Source organism: Geotrypetes seraphini, chromosome 18, assembly GCF_902459505.1.
Source record: "Geotrypetes seraphini chromosome 18, aGeoSer1.1, whole genome shotgun sequence".
Taxonomy (NCBI): Eukaryota; Metazoa; Chordata; class Amphibia; order Gymnophiona; family Dermophiidae; genus Geotrypetes; species Geotrypetes seraphini.
In genome coordinates this window covers 23,214,524-23,232,197 of record NC_047101.1, presented here as the reverse complement: position 1 = coordinate 23,232,197, position 17,674 = coordinate 23,214,524, and the positions used below count along the sequence as shown (strand labels likewise).

Genomic DNA, 17,674 nt, shown 5'->3' with positions numbered 1-17,674 from the left:
ACTTACCGGATGCTAGGGTCCACCTTGGGGGTTAGCGCCCAAGAAAAGGATCTGGGTGTCATCGTAGACAATACGATGAAACCTTCCGTCCAATATGCGGCGGCGGCCAAAAAAGCAAACAGGGTGCTAGGAATTATTTAAAAATGGATGGTTAACAAGACTAAGAATGTTACAATGTCCCTGTATCTCTCCATGGTGCAATTTTATTTGAAGTATTGCGTTCAATTCTGGTCTCCTTATCTCAAGAAAGATATAGCGGCAATAGAAAAGGTTAAAAGAAGAGCGACCAAGATGATAGAGGGAATGGAACTCAACTTATCGTTGATATTTCTCATGCTCTAATGCAGTGTGAGAAAAGACTAAAAAGGTTAGGGCTCTTCAGCTTAGAAAAGAGACGGCTGAAGGGAGATATATGATTAAAGTCTACAAAATCCTGAGTGGAATAGAATGGGTACAAGTGGATTGATTTTCCACTGTCAAAAATTATAGAGACTAGGAGACATTCGATGAAGTTACAGGGAAATATTTTTAAAACCAATAGGAGGAAATATTTTTTCACTCAGAGAATAGTTAAGCTCTGGAACGCGTTGCCAGAAATTGTGGTAAGAGCAGATAGCATAGCTGGTTTTAAGCAAGGTTTGGTCAATTTTCTGGAGGGAAAAAACCTAGTCTGTTATTGAGAAAGACATGGGGGAAGCCACTTCTTGCCTGGATCGGTAGCATGGAATATTGTTACACCTTGGGTTTTGGCCAGGTACTAGTGACCTGGATTGGCCATCGTGAGAATGGGCTATTGGCTTGATGGTCCTTTGGTCTGACCCAGTAAGGCTGTTCTTATGTTCTAATGGGTGCATATTCAGGGCGACCTGAATTTCCAGAGGTAAAGGAAAGCTCTTCTCACATCCAGTGTATCCAGAGAATGTCAATTCAGTTTGCCTGAATTTCCTGTGCTTTCTATGGAGAATATTTTTTTTTGTTGGCAGGTCTGTTTAATAAAATGGATTTAGGCACAACAGGTGCTTTCCTATAGGGAATCATTCTTGGGTTGGTGGGAGAGGGGATTGTTTGTTTTTTAACTGTGTTCTCTTTCCTATTCATTCATCAATAAGTCTTACCTTTTCTTTTGTCCTTCAAGATAGAGGATTTTCCAGTGGCATACAAAGAACTTCATTGATTGGATATTGGCAGTACACTTTAGTAATTGAGTTACCAATCCTTGTTGCTCAGCAGTCAAAGGAAAGGGGAAGCCACATCTAAGACGTCAATAGCCCACCTAATTAAGGAGGCCACAGGTTTGGCTTTTCTCTCCAAGAATGGTCAATTTTAGCTATTCATGAGCTTACTCAACCGGGCATGGTGCAAGCTTCTTTACTGGATGGATCTGTGGTCACTTAGGGCCTCTCTTACAAAGCCGTTTAGCGCGGGCCGCTTTAGTAAAGGCCCCCAAGCCCATAGAAATTTAAAGGGCTTCAGGGCTGTTACAGCGCAGCAGCCGCTAGCGTGACTTTGTAAAAGAGGGGGATAGTTCATCCTTGCATTCCTTTACCAACAACAATTTAATGTCTTGATTTGTAGACCAGAGAGACTACTTTTTTAGGATAGGTGTGGAGTCCTATCTGGTTTAAGTGATCCATGCATCTGAACTTGTGTATTGAGGCAAAAATATTGTCTTAACCTGCAAATTTTCTTAAGTTCTACCGGTCCAGTACCTACCCAGCTGTTCACTCTGATTGCTGTAGATGAAGTAGATGAAGATGGGAGAGTCTCTGGACATAGTGTACTTGGATTTCAGTAAAGCCTTTGACAGTGTCCCACACCGTAGACTATTAAACAAGATGAAATCAATGGGGTTAGGTGAGAAACTAACTGCATGGGTCAAGGAGTGGCTGAGTGGAAGACTTCAGAGGGTGGTGGTCAATGGCACCCTCTCTGAGACATCGGAAGTGACTAGCGGAGTGCCGCAGGGCTCAGTCCTGGGACCATCCCTTTTCAACATATTCATAAGGGACTTGACCCGAGGACTACAGGGTAAAGTAGCACTGTTTGCAGACGACGCCAAACTGTAATATAGTAGGTGAAAGCAATCTCAAAGATAGTATGATGCAGGATCTGATCACATTGGAAAACTGGTCCTCAACATGGCAGCTGGGCTTCAACGCTAAGAAGTGTAAGGTCATGCATCTCGGTAGCAGAAATCCATGCAGAACATACACCTTGAATGGAGAAATACTAGCTAAGACTTCAGAAGAACGGGACTTGGGAGTGATCATCAGCGCAGACATGAAGGCTGCCAAACAAGTAGAGAAGGCCTCATCCAAGGCAAGACAAATGATGGGATGTATCAATAGAAGCTTCGTCAGCCGCAAACCTGAAGTCATAATGCCACTCTACAGAACCATGGTGAGACCTCATCTGGAATACTGTGTGCAATTCTGGAGGCCACATTACCGGAAAGATGTGCTTCGAGCTGAGTCGGTCCAACGGATGGCCACTAGGATGGTCGCTGGACTCAAGGGTCTCTCATACGAAGAAAGACTGGGCAAGCTGCAGCTCTATACCCTAGAGGAGCGCAGGGAAAGGGGTGACATGATCGAGACATTCAAGTACGTCACAGGTCGTGTAGAGGTGGAAAACGATATATTCTTTCCCAAGGGACCCTCGGTCACAAGGAGGCACCCGCTCAAACTCAGAGGAGGGAAATTTAGTGGTGACATCAGGAAGTATTTCTTCACAGAAAGGGTGATAGATCACTGGAACAAACTTCCGGTGCAGGTGATCAAGGTCACCAGTGTGCTCGACTTTAAGAATAAATGGGACATCCACGTGGGATCCCTGCAACGGTCGAGTTAAGGAACTAAGTCATTAGCACTCAGACTTAATAGGGTGGGTAAATGGAGTGGGCAGACTTGATGGGCTGTGGCCCTTTTCTGCCGTCATCTTTCTATGTTTCTGTGTTTCTAAGTATAGTTGTTGCGTTTGGAGATCCTTCTTTATGTGCCCTTTTGCTCATCTTTAGAGGATTGGGGGCATAAAGGACAGTTCACAAGCCCTTAATTTTGTAAATAGTAAAGCAACTGGCTTCAATAGTAACCGAGTCAATGGAATATGACCCTATGTAATTTGTAAAAAAGCTCAGAGATACGAAACTCTGAAGGGAAGGCTTTTAAACCTCCCTGAAAAAGAGTTCACCTTCCAGTCATAGCAACTCAACAAGTACATAGGGCACATTCAAAAAACTCGGAAGGTCACAAGGTTTTAAAGTCTTTCTGCTTTGTGAAGTGAATGTCTTCGCTTTGTTACAGTATAAACTGCCACCACAGGTTACTTAGCTCTGTATATTGAGCTAAGTAACCTGTATACAGAGCTAAGTAACCTGTGGTGGCAGTTTATACTGTAATAAAGTGAAAACATTCACTTCACAAAGCAGAAAGACTTTAAAACCTTGTGACCTTCCGAGTTTTTTGAATGTGCCCTATGTACTTGTTGAGTTGCTATGACTGGAAGGTGAACTCTTTTTCAGGGAGGTTTAAAAGCCTTCCCTTCAGAGTTTCATATCTCTGAGCTTTTTTACAAGTTACATAGGGTCATATTCCATTGACTCTGTTACTATTGAAGCCAGTTGCTTTACTATATCCAATACCTTTTTCTGGTTTCTCTTTTTTTTGATACATTCACCCTGAACCCATTTGCTTAATTTTGTAAAGACAAGGTTACCTAATTCTTTAGGCTGTTGATACATAAACACTAGAGAACTGGGGTAGTATAGAATCTTATATAGTGTGTTCTCAACAATGTAATTTTTCTCCGTCTCGATCTGCTGATAGAGGGACCAAATCAATAGCTAGACAGATCTGGTAGGACCTAAGGAAAAATAATTAGCACGTAGTAATATTAAATGCTTCCTTCTTGTATGACACTGATTCAACAGCATTAATGCAAGACTAAAATAGATTTGATTGCACCTTCCAAGTCATTAGTGCCTCTTCAAGGCTTTGCTAGCCACTGTTAGGTGTGAGTGGCATAGTAATAAAGGATAGAAAATGCATCACATAAGACCTAGACTGAAGAAGACCACTTAGGTTTGGACAATTTCCTGGAGGAAAAGTTCATAGTCTTACCCTGGATCGGTAGCATGGAATGTTGCTACTTCTTGGGTTCTGGCCAGGTACTAGGGACCTGGATTGGCCACCGTGAGAACGGGCTACTGGGCTTGATGGACCATTGGTTTGACCTAGAAAGGCTGTTCTTATGTTCATTTTGCAACTTGTATTCTGTCTTTTATCGCTTTTTTGTGGCCATCTTCAGCTTGAGCACTTGTTTGTCTACTGATGTGTTTTTCTGTCTTTTGACTTTTGGTTAAACTATCTGCTGAACTTCGGCAGGCCAAGGCAGTACCAGTGAAGAATGCTCTGACAGCCCCAGTTTCTATCAAGAGTACCCAAGGGAAAGCTGCTACTCCAGTCCCTAGCACGAAACCACCAGCAACTAGACTAAATCAGGCCAAAGCAAGCTCAGGACAAGCTACGACGCCTGCAAAAGCTGCCAAGACGGTAACAGTGTCACTGGATAGCAGCAGCAGCGACAGCTCTAGCAGTGAGGAGGAGATACAGAAGGTATATCTGTTACTTAGATTATGTTTTGCTCAAGTTCTCAAAGTGACATTCAGTATATTGTCACAAATGTGTCGGTCAGATTGCATAATAAAGGTAGTTGATTACTTCTTAATATAGAAATATAAGTGAAAAGTGCTCAGGTATAGTGTTATCACTCACAAACTATAGAAATATAGGTGAAAGGTGCTCAAATTATAGTGTTATCACTCACAAACTGATATTGCTTAGATAAGTGCAGCGATCCACATGAAAGTTATCAAATAAGTAATGCACCAAATGGAGCCAAAATCAATTGTTCACTGTATAATAACCAGGAAAATGAAGATAATACTTACCTTTAGAAGAGGGGCTAACTAAAGGCAAAAAAGTTTCCGATCATGTGATGAAAAAACTTTCTGCTGAGTGACTTTGGAGAAAAGTGAAAGTGTGTAAAGATACTCGGGGGGTCATTTTGGACCAGAAATTGAACTATCATGATCAAATAAGTTCACTTGTTAGAAGCTGTTTTTATAGGTTAAGGTTGATTAGATCATTATCCTCATTTCTTGATGAATCATCATTGAATCATTTAATACACTCGTTAGTCATATCAAAAATTGACTACTGTAATGCCTTGTACAAGGGAACAACCTTAAAAGAAATACATAGATTGCAAATTCTTCAAAACACTGCAATAAAAATAATTACCAAAAGAAAAAAAATTTGATCATGTGACTCCTCTCTTAAAGGAAAAGCATTGGCTACCTGTAAATCATAGAATTACATATAAAATAGCATTACTTACACAAAACATTAATGAACAAAGCTCCTGCATTCTTAGAAAGGCTTCTAATCCCTTATATTCCTACAAAATTCTTAAGATCTGAGGAAAAATCTCTCCTCTTAGTCCCTTCACTAAGATTCATTTACTCAAGGAGGGACACAATCTTTTCTGTCACGGCCGCTCAAATCTGGAACTTGCTTCCAATCTATATAAGGGAAGAAAAATTACTTGGTAAGTTTAAAAGTCTTCTGAAAAGCTGGCTTTTCAAGGATGCTTTTAACTGAGTTGTTTGAATTCTGTATAATTAGGGTACTCTACAGCGGATTAATAATGTTTTTCTTTTTTTTTTTTTTTTAATTCTTTATTTTCATTTTATAGTATTGACATAATATTAGTCAAAACAAGAAAATAATACAACTCAGTTCAAACATTAAAATGAGACAATAGGTAATAATGAAAATATACAATTGAAATACAAGAACAAAACAAAATTTTTTCTTTCTCATACGGCAAAAACATTAGACCCAAATATGAATTTTTACTGGTTTGTATCATTAGACCTCAATTAAGGGGGGGAGAAAGCTTTACAATGGCTGAAATCTCTATCAAATAATACAAAGAAAATAAAAGATGGTAGCAGGAGAGAACAAAAACCAAAAACCTTATACTTGAGCAGGTTGGAACTGAACTTCTCTCAAGAATTTTAAGTTTGCTCTTTAGCAGAAATAAATTTTATCAACTGCTGAGGTTCAAAGAAAATAAATCTATTCCCTTGATAGGTCATTACACATTTACAGGGGAATCTGAGTACAAACGTCGCACCTAACTGCAGAACCCTAGGTCTCAAAATAAGAAATTGTTTTCTTCTCTTTTGGGTCATTCGTGACACATCTGGATACATTCTCACTGTTTTAGTCATGAATGGTACATCTTTAAACTTAAAAAACAATTTAAGCATCCATTCCCTGTCAGCATCGATGGCAAATTGTACATGTAGCGTGGCAGTTGCCGGTATCTCTTCACCTGACCTCTCAAGGAAATTTGTCAAATCCAAACTCTCAGCAGACAAATTCTGCTGGTTTGGTTTTTGAGCAGATACTCTGGTTGGTAAATAATATATTTTAGTGAGAGGCGGATAGGAGGTTTCGGGAACTTTCAAGACTTCTTTCAAATACTTTTTAAATGTATCCTGCGCTGAAATAAGTGGTAGTTTTGGAAAGTTAATAATCCGAAGATTACTTCTTCTAGTCATATTTTCCAACATTTCCACCTTAAAATTAAAGTTTCCACTATCTCTTACCCAGACCAAAGCCTGGGACTCTACTGTTCTTATTCTAGTTTCATGTCCATCCACTTTATTTTCAACGCTGGATATCCTATTTTTCATTTCCAAATTTTCAGACACAACAGAGGTATAACGTGTAGTAAGTTGCTGCATTTGAGTTCCCAAAGAGATTTGCAAACTAGATATGGCTTCCCAAATTGTCTCCATATTGAAAACCTTGGGCCTCTGCATTGGTATCAGTTCAGCACCCAGATCCTCTGATGAAAAAGTACCTGGAACTTGAGCAGGCGATGAAGTCAGTGTCAGGAAATCCTGAGGCAATTTCTGTTCCCACTCCTCCGAATGCTCTGATAGTAGATTTAGCTTCACCTCTCCTCCTGTTGAGCCGACTTCCGATCTCAGCAGGTCGGGAGAGGGAACACCCCGGGACATTCTCTCCACCGTCGGCTGGTCAAACACCCCCGAACAACTCGGAAGACTTCGATCTTCCGTCGACTGGTCAAACGCCCCCGGACGACTCGGAGGACTTCGCTCTTCCGGGGTTAATGATGTTGCCTCGAGGGAGAGCTGTAACGCTTCAGCAGGCGTGTCTCTCCCAGCTGAGAAAACCTCCGGTTGTGTTGGCATCCCTCGCTGAAGAAAAGCGTCCATCGGGCCCGATGCTGCTAACGAGGATTCACTGGGAAAAACCCGCAATTTGGATTTGCGTTTCACCATAGCAAAGGTAAAAGCAGCCCGGGAACTTCCGTGGCGTCTAACTCCAGCCACCCGCGGCCATCTTCCTTAAGCCACTCCCACCTAATAATGTTTTTAAGTGAAAATTAAGCGGGTAACCTTTTCCCATCCTATTGTTTCATTACCTATGCCCTTTTTTTTGTTTATGAATTGTATTTAATCCTGTTTTTCCTTTTGTGTCTTGTTTTGTCAAAGTTGTTTCAACTGTCTGGTTTAATCAATGTATTTTTTTTCTCTTACCCTGATTTTATTGTTATTTGTAAATCGCATTGGATTATGATTTGCGATCAAATCAAATTTTTAAATAAACTTAAACTGTAACAAGGTTCATACTCTTCTTAATCCATATGCAAATTGCCATCAAAGATCCAGCCTTTAAATCTTCAGCTGACCTCTACAGGCAGCTGTACATTGGCTATTATATGTTGACCAATTGATTCCATTTCCATTTGGGTCTTTTGGCGTGGCCTTTGAGATGTCCAGGTTGAGACACAATGGCTAACCTTTTTATCTATACTTATTTTAGTTTATATTGTGGTTTTTTTTATTCATTAGTTTTAATGCTTGTATTAGTTACTTAGAATTTTATTATGTATGATGTTATTATTATATTGTATGCTGAGTACCTATTGTGTAAACCGCTATGGACCGCTGGTTAGGCGGTATATAAAAATAATTTGTTGTTATTATTATGAAGATTCAGTTCTACAACTCTCTTGCGGGCCAGGAAGAGTTCTACTTCGATGGCATATGCCAGGATGTGGCGCACCTTTGAGACTTTGTGTGCAGAGAGGGCCATCTCGCCTTTCTCTGCCTCAGCTGCTCACATTCTGGTGTTTCTCCAGAGTAGTCTGGATAAGGGTCTGGCACTCGGATCGCTAAAGGTTCAGGTGGCAGCACTGGCTTGTTTCCGAGGAAGGGTGTAAAATTCGTTCTTAGCGACGTACTCGGATGTGGTCAGATTTTTAAGAGGAGCAGGTCAGCTTCGGCCACCTCTCCATCTCTTATGTCCGATTTGGAGCCTTAATTTGGTGCTTTGGATGTTGCAGTAACCGCCATTTGTGCCATTACAGTGGTTGTCTGTCAAGAATCTTAACATTGAAGACAGTCTTCTTGGTGGTGATTGTCTCCTTCAGGAGGGTGTGGGAGCTTCAGGCTTTGTTGTGCCAGGACCCCTTCCAGCGCTTTTCTAGGCGGGGGCATCTCTGAGGGGAATTTCATCTTTCTGCCTAAGGTGGTGTCGGTTTTCCACCTCAGTCTGTCAGTAGAGCTCCCCTCCTTTCAGAGGGAAGATTGTGGCGCCCAGTTTGGCAGCCCATGTTTCTTGGATGTGCGTCAAGCTCTTATTAGATATCCTTCAGTGAAAAAAAGAAAGCTTATGAATACAATTGCCAACAAGTGGATAATTATCTAGGGGAAAGGGCTTCAAAAAACCAAACTGTTGTCACATTAATAAGTCTGGGGGTGCACTGGTTTAGTTATCATTCATTAGTCCTGAAAACACCTTGTTTGAATTTTATTTAATTTTATTTATGCCAAAGTAACCCAAAAAAATACTGTATAGTGTGATATGATTGTCTTTAATGTTCAATCAAAAATGCACTTAGCTTAAAATATAGCCAACGTTGACCTAGTTCACCCTACAAGCTAGGGCTTCTTTGTGCTTCTCTGCAGTAGTGCTGTATTCTTACACTAGTGTTTAAGCCCGTTAGATTAACGGGGGCTAGAATAGATGTGTAGACCGCTGTCTGCGTGCCTGTCTTTTTTTTTTTTTCTTTGTCTCTCTCTCTCTCCTTGGCTGCTAGCTGCTTGTCTGTCTGTTTTTCTTTCTGTCTGTGTCTCTCCCTGCCCCTCCCCCCCAGTCTGGCTGTCTGTCTTTCTTTCTACCTCTCTCCCCGGCCCCCTGCCTGCCTGTATTTCTCTGTTGCGCCATGCCTGCCGGTCTCTCTGCAGCCCCCTTTCCCTTTCCACTTCTTACCAGTATGGGACACCTCGAAGCACCCACACGACACCCTCCTGCCGTTGCTGAGACAAACCGCCGCTCAATCCACTGCACGCGCCCCAAGCTGCCCCACGGCAAATGGAATTCGGCACAGAGGCACACATCACGGTGACAGGGATCACGGCCTCTTAAGTGCGCATGCACGCTTAGGGTTTTTATTATAGAGGATGGCTGCTCTGGCTTGGTTTAACTAGGTTGGTTTCCTTATTCGGAGCCTGAGTGAATGAGGCCAAGTTGGCAGCTATAACTACTCATCATTTCTAAAGCACTGCTGCATGTTTACAGCACTATACAGATCACATAAGAGAGAGTCCCCTGCTCCTTGGACCATAGTCAAGACAAATATAAATGAGAAACATTCATTAAAAGCAATCGTTTCCCCCTCTGATAATTCCTACATTGTATATAATTTTATTTCTTCTTGTCAACATTTTAGCCTAGACCAGCAGCTAAAGTAGCAGTTTCTAAAACATCCCAGGCCAAGGCAACAGAAGTGAAGAATATTCCAGCAACTCCACTGTCTAGCAAGGTTGCCCCAGGCACAAAATCCACTTCAGCCACACCAAACCAAGCTAAAGCAAGGACAGGACATGCTGTGATACCTGAAAAGGCCGCTGCGATTCCAAAGCTAGAGATTTCTGATAGCAGTGCTTCATCTGATAGTGAATGTGAGGCACTACAGGTATGTCCTAGTGAATCAGGATGGTGCGTTTACTTTGTGTGTGTTTGCAGTGACTCCTGTCGCAGTATATTATTGGACAAATGTCAAATACATGTGGCTACTTCAGACATGGGCAACTCCGGTCCTCAAGGGCCGGAATCCAGTCGGGTTTTCAGGATTTCCCTAATGAATATGCATTGAAAGCAGTGTATGCAAATAGAGCTCATGCATATTCATTGGAGAAATCCTGAAAACCCGATTGATCCTCAAGGGCCGGAATCCAGAGTTGCCCATGTTTGAGCTACTTCTTTGATCCTTGTAGATAAAGCTCACTTTCTTCTCATCCCATCAGGCCAGTCCAGACTTGTGGTTTTCTTCACCTGGCAGAGAACAGATTTCTGAGGACCTTTATATATGGTCCAGTTCAGCTGCAGTATTTTCCATCTGAAGATCTATATACCTAGAAAGATGAAAAAGAAATTTAGTTAATTTTGCTGACTAAATTAGTTGGCTTCTTTTAGACTATCTTCTGGATCTTTCTGGGGGTAGCCGAGTCTTACAAAGAAGTCAAGCCTGGTCCTCCCTTACCCACCTGGTGGTTGCCAGAGTTTTGTGTTCTCAAATTCTATACTGTTGGGTTGCCGCTGCTGGGTCAAACCAGTGGTCCATCATGCCCAGCAGTCCGCTCACGTGGCAGCCCTCTGGTCAAAGACCAGCACCCTAACTGAGACTAATCCTACCAGCGTACGTCCTTGTTCAGCTGGAACTTGTCTAACTTTGTCTTGAATCCCTGGAGGGTGTTTTCCCCTATGAAAGCCTCCGGAAGAGCGTTCCAGCTTTCTACCACTCTCTGGGTGAAGAAGAACTTCCTTACGTTCGTACGGAATCTATCCCCTTTCAACTTTAGAGAGTGCCCTCTCGTTCTCCCTACCTTGGAGAGGGTGAACAACCTGCCCTTATCTACTAAGTCTATCCCCTTCAGTACCTTGAATGTTTCGATCATGTCCCCTCTCAATCAGGAACTTGTCTAACTTTGACTTGAATCCCTGGAGGGTGTTTTCCCCTATGACAGACTCCGGAAGAGCGTTCCAGCTTTCTACCACTCTCTGGGTGAAGAAGAACTTCCTTACGTTTGTATGGAGTCTATCCTCTTTCAACTTTAGAGAGTGCCCTCTCGTTCTCCCTACCTTGGAGAGGGTGAACAACCTGTCCTTATCTACTAAGTCTATCCCTTTCAGTACCTTGACTGTTTCGATCATGTCCCCTCTCAATCTCCTCTGTTTGAGGGAGAAGAGGCCCAGTTTCTCTAATCTTTCGCTGTACGGCAACTCCTCCAGCCCCTTAACCATTTTAGTCGCTCTTCTCTGGACCCTTTCGAGCAGTATTGTGTCCTTCTTCATGTACGGCGACCAGTGCTGGACGCAGTACTCCAGGTGAGGGCGTGCCATTGCCCGGTACAGCGGCATGATAACCTTCTCCAATCTGTTCGTGATCCCCTTCTTTATCATTCCTAGCATTCTATTTGCGCTTTTTGCTGCCGCTGCGCATTGCACAGACGGCTTCATTGACTGAGTACTGAGTACTTGTTCTTGCGTAAATTGATATGACACTGAGTCAAATTGCTGAAAATATTGCTGGTTTTACAGCTTTATGTACAGGGATTATTGAAATCTGCAAAACTCTGAAGTCTGGTTAGACAGCTGATAGAGCAGCCTAGGATGGTGAAGTGGTTACCTTTGCCTTTCAGATACATTATCAACTTTGTTTCCAGAAAAATGTCTCCTAGGAGGGATGTGGAGTCATATCTGGTTTCAGAGATCCAATGATCTCAACTTGTATATTGGGGCAAAAATGTAGTCTTAACCTACAAATTTTCTACTGGTCCAGTACCTACCCAGCTGTTCACTCTGATTGCTGTAGATGAAGTATAGTTGTTGCATTTGGAGATCCTTCTTTATGTGTCCTTTTGCTCATCTTTAGTTCAGAGGATTGGGGGCATAAAGTACAGTTCACAAGTCCTTAATTTTGTAAAGACAAGGTTACCTAATTCTTTAGGCTGTTGATACATAAACACTAGAGAACTGGAGTAGTATAGAATCTTATATAGTGTTTTCTCAAGAATGTAATTTTTCTCTGTCTCCATCTGCTGATTGAGGGACCAAATCGATAGCTAGACAGATCTGGTAGGACCTAAGGAAAAAAAAAAATTAGCACGTAGTAATATTAAATGCTTCTTTCTTGTATGACACTGATTCAACAGCATTAATGCAAGACTAAAATAGATTTGATTGCACCTTCCAAGTCATTAGTACCTCTTCAAGGCTTTGCTAGCCACTGTTAAGTGTGAGTGGCATAGTAATAAAGGATAGAAAATGCATCACATAAGACCTAGGCTGAAGAAGACCACTTAGGTTTGGACAATTTCCTGGAGGAAAAGTTCATAGTCTTGCCCTGGATCGGTAGCATGGAATGTTGCTACTCCTTGGGTTCTGGCCAGGTACTAGGGACCTGGATTGGCCACCGTGAGAACGGGCTACTGGGCTTGATGGACCATTGGTTTGACCTAGTAAGGCTGTTCTTATGTTCATTTTGCAACTTGTATTCTGTCTTTTATCGCTTTTTTGTGGCCATCTTCAGCTTGAGCACTTGTTTGTCTACTGATGTGTTTTTCTGTCTTTTGACTTTTGGTTAAACTATCTGCTGAACTTCGGCAGGCCAAGGCAGTACCAGTGAAGAATGCTCTGACAGCCCCAGTTTCTATCAAGAGTACCCAAGGGAAAGCTGCTACTCCAGTCCCTAGCATGAAACCACCAGCAACTAGACTAAATCAGGCCAAAGCAAGCTCAGGAAAAGCTACGACACCTGCAAAAGCTGCCAAGACGGTAACAGTGTCACTGGATAGCAGCAGCAGCGACAGCTCTAGCAGTGAGGAGGAGATACAGAAGGTAAATCCGTTACTTAGATTTTGGGCTCCTTTTACGAAGGCGCATTAGCGACTTTTCATCATGTGCTAGCCGAAAAACTACCGCCTGCTCAAGAGGAGGCGGTAGCGGCTAGCGTAGCCAGCGGTTTAACGCGCGGTATTATGTGCGTTAAACCGCTACCGTGCCTTTGTTAAAGGAGCCCTATATTTTGCTCAAGTTCTCAAAGTGACATTCAGTATATTGTCACAAATGGGTCAGTCAGATCATGGGGAAGAGAGTACTATTGGGTGGGGAGGGGTGGTTGTGGAGAGGGATGGTAGAGGTTATTGAAAGGTTCAAACACATAGTTACATATAGATAAAGTGGGGATTTATTAAAAGTGGAATTTGTCTTTTATTATGTATATTATATTATTACTAGTCTTTAAGCCCGTTACATTAACGGGTGCTAGAATAGATGTATCTGTCTGTCTGTGTTTCTTTATCTCTCTCTCCTTGGCCGCTGTCTGTATCGTTCTGTCTCCCCCTCCCCCCCCCGAGCAAAGCTGTCTGTCCCCAGCACACCTCCTCCCAAAGCAGCCCCCTTTCCCTATCTCTCCATGGCCCCTTCTGTCTCCCCCCCAGCACACCCCTCCCCCCAAAGCAGCCCCCTTTCCCTCTCCATGTCTCTCCATGGCCCCTTCTGTCTTCCCCCCCAGAGCAAAGCTGTTTGCCTCAAGCACACCCCTCCCCCCAAAGCAGCCCCCTTTTCCTCTCCCGCTGATTCTCTCTCTGGCCCCCTTTCTCTGTCTGTCTTTCTGGCCCTCTCCCTGCCCCTGTCTTTCTTTCTTTCTGTCTCCCTTCCTCCCGCTGTCTGTCTGTCTGTCTGTCATTTTTCCCCATTTCCCTGTGCAACAGCATTTCCATCCCACTTCCCTATGCAGCAGCAACAGCATTTCCCTCCTATCTCCCCCCCTTTCCTGTGCAGAAACAGTAGCAGCATTTTCCCCCATCCCCCTTTCCCTTCTCTTACCTTCTCTTACCTGCTCCGTTCGGCCCCTCCCCCTTCTTTTACTGCCTTGTCCTGCTCGATCTGGCCTGCTCCTGAGCCTCCCACCGCCGACAAACCTCGAGGCTCTAGCCGCGTAGGCAGCACTTTAAACACGCTGCTCTTCGGCCTTCTACTGCCGATTTCCTCTGCCGCGTCTGTCTCCAATGATGTCATCAGAGACGACGGTAGAGGAAATCGGCAGTAGAAGGGCGAAGCAGCGTGTTTATAATGCTGCCTACGCCACTGGAGCCGGGAGGTTTGTGGAGGGCCGCTGGAGCCAGGTTTGGAGAGCACAGTAGTGCGCCTTCAGCCCCCGCATGCGCCCTGAGGTTTAGATTGTTGCCACAGAAGCACACCTCAGGGCGCCAGCGCTCACGAATTTTTAAGAGCGCATGCACCTCTAGCTTTTTATTATTATTGATAGTTGATGCATTATTTATGTGCTTTAATGTTGTATTTGTTGTATTTCATGATGTTTGCATCAATAAAATTGTTTGAATCTAAAGGTAGTTGATTACTTCTTAATATAGAAATGTAAGTGAAAAGTGCTCAGGTATAGTGTTATCACTCACAAACTATAGAAATATAGGTGAAACGTGCTCAAATATAGTGTTATCACTCGTAAACTGATATTGCTTAGATAACTTTCTTGTGTATTGCCGCAACTGATGCTGCCAGAATCAATTGTTCTCTGTACAATAACTAGGAAAATGAATATAATACTTATCTTTAGAAGAGACGTTCTCTATATAGACAATAAAATTATCGCAGCAATTGTGATGAGAACACTTGCTGCTGATTGGCTTTGAGGAAAGTGAAAGTGTGTAAAAAGGTACATATGTTTCTTAATCCATATGCAAAATGCCATCAAAGATCTAGCCCTTAAATCTTCACTTGCCCTCTACATGCGACTGTACTGTTACTACTGCTGCTAATATTAGTTATACATTGACCGACTGATTCAGACTATATTTGCTGCATTAGTTTATGATAAGGGCAGTGATGCATACAAAGGTCAACATTATCTGATCACTTTTCATTCATATTTCTTTGAGGGTTCTTCAAAAAGTTTCTGCACTTTCATATTTTTGCGGGCGGTTAGAGGGGGGCGGGAGAAGTGGTAAGAGGGCATGTCGTAGGATGTCATGTGATCAGTCAGGAAGCAGTGATTATGTGGAAAAGTGGTATAATTGCATTTGAGATATTTAATAAATTGTGTTAAAAAAAAAATGTGTAGAAACTTTCTGAAGGGTACATCGTATTTGAAGAAGTAACTGACTAATTTTTATTATGTAATTTAGCTTTAATGGCATTGGTTGTTTTTTCAGTGATATTTTTCCTATTTCATATGGGTCAGTGCCAGATGAGGCCCCTGTCAGAGTACAGGCATTCTCGAGGCATAAAAAGATGCCGAATTACCATTACTCACTGGCTGCTACAGATCGCCATCATCAGTTTTAATTTTCACTACCTGCCATTTCAGAGAGGGGGGAAGAGGGAGGGGGGGGTTTCAGGAGGGGGAAAGGGGATAGGTTACCGGGACTATACAATCTGGCTCTGGAACAGCTAAAAGTATTTTCAACCCAGTCCTCAGAACACACCCAGCCAAGTCTGGTTTTCAAGCTATCCACAGTGAATATTCATGAGATAAATTTGCATGCACGACTACCTCTTGCATCTAGATTTCTCATACATATTTGTCATGGATATCCTGAAAATCTGACTGGATGCGTGTGTCCTGAGGACTGAATTGAGAACCCCTGATGTACAGGATTTCTGTGCTTCTCATGCCAAATGTAGGTAATATGAATAGGTGGGTTGTTTGGTTGGTTGATTTATTCATTTAAGGTACACAGAATCTGAATAGTTCTTAGCGACTCACTTTTAAAAACTTTCATAATATTTATACAAGACAATAAACAATATATTATATGAAACAAGAAAAAATACTAAAAAATCATTCGATGGTTATTCATTTTGTCTATTTGCCATAAAAGGTACACACCAAATCAGTTCACAAAGCTTTAAAATTGAACATAAATCAGTCTCTCTATGCTTCCCGAAACAACATTTTCAGTTCCTGCTTAAACAGATTCAAAGGCAAAGATAGGCCATTCTATAACTTTGGTCCCCATTTTTTGAAAATAGACTTCCGATATTCCTCTAATCGGATAACCTTAAATGAAGGAATGTTGAAAAGATTGGCATCAGAGGATCTCGGGGAACTTGTAGGTTGATAAATTCATAAAGTGAAAGCGATAAGAGGAGAAGAGAGATGGGACCATATGGTGTACATCCGAGGGTACTGAAGGAATTTAGGGAAGTTTTGGTGGCTCCACTGGCTGACCTTTTCAATCCTGCTTAGTGGTCAGTTCAGATCTCTCTGATGAAAGGGATGTTACCAGTGGTGTGCCTCAAGGTTCGGTTCTTGGGCCTGTTCTTTCTAATATTTTTTAAGCGATATTGCTGAAGGGCTGTCGGGTAAGATTTACCACTTTCTGGATGATATCAAAATCTGCAATAAGAGTAGACATCCCTGACGATGTGAATAATATGAGAAAGGACATAGCGAAGCTTGAAGAATGGTCTGAAATTTGGCAGTAAAGATTTTTTGCTAATAAATATAAGGTCATGCATTTGGGTTGCAAAAACCTGAAGGAACAGTACAGTTTAGGGGTTGAAGAACTTTTGTGCGTGAAAGAGGAGCGGGACTTGGTGTAATAGTATGTGATGATCTAAAGGTGGCCAAACAGGTTGAAAACACAATTGCAAAAGCTGAAGGATGCTAGGTTGCATAGGGAGAGGTATGACCAGGAAAAAGGAGCTATTGATGCCCTTGTATAAGACTCTGGTGAGACCTCATTTAGAATATTGTGTACAGTTCTGGAGATCACACTTTTAAAAAGATATAATCAGGATGGAGTCTGTCCAGGCTCCTAAAATGGTCGGTGGCTTTCATCTTAAGACCTGTGGGGATAGACTGTGATAGAAACATTTAAATAATTATGTAGCATAAATGTGCATAAGGCAAATCTCTTTCATTTGAAAGGAAACTCCGGAATAAGATAGCATAGGATGAAGTTAAGAGATGATAGGCTCAGGAGTAATCTAAGGAAATACTTTTTTGCAGAAAGGGTGGTAGATGTATGGAATAGTCTCCCAGTAGAGGTGGTGGAGACAGACTGTCTGAATTCAAGAAAACGTGGGACAGACACATGGGATCTCTTAGGGAGAGGAGGAGATAGTGGATGGACAGATTGGATGGGCCATTTGGCCTTTATCTGCCTTCATGTTTCTATGATCTTAAAAACTAATAAGAGAATTTTAAAAGTTATGGTTATATCTCGAGGAGCTATCCCTATTGCATTGCTCTGTCACTCAGTTTATCCTACACCTGAAACTTTTCATGTGTGACGACAGTTGTACCAACTAAATATGTTGCTTGGCTGCAACACCTGGAGGTATTGCTATCCTTCAACAAGCATATTTATTTATTTATTTATTTACAAACTTGTACCCCACTTACACCTAAGTGGTCCATAATAGTACAGGCAGTCCTCGGTGAAATATTTATTTATCTAAAACACTTATATTCCGCAAATCGCAAACATCTCTACAGATGTACAAAAAACATACAGATAAAATATTACAAACAATTAAAA

General features: G+C 42.1%; 1 protein-coding gene across 9 annotated transcripts in view; it reads left to right on the top strand.

Moving 5' to 3' along the window:
* Nucleotides 1-17,674, top strand: part of TCOF1 (treacle ribosome biogenesis factor 1) — a 145,603-nt gene that overhangs the window by 51,027 nt on the left and 76,902 nt on the right. For all 9 annotated transcript variants that reach the window (XM_033927390.1, XM_033927393.1, XM_033927388.1 and 6 more), the window contains 3 exons: nucleotides 4,383-4,613; nucleotides 9,835-10,080; nucleotides 12,774-13,004. In XM_033927390.1, coding sequence (XP_033783281.1) covers nucleotides 4,383-4,613; nucleotides 9,835-10,080; nucleotides 12,774-13,004 — 708 coding nt within the window. The remainder of the gene's footprint in view (nucleotides 1-4,382; nucleotides 4,614-9,834; nucleotides 10,081-12,773; nucleotides 13,005-17,674) is intronic.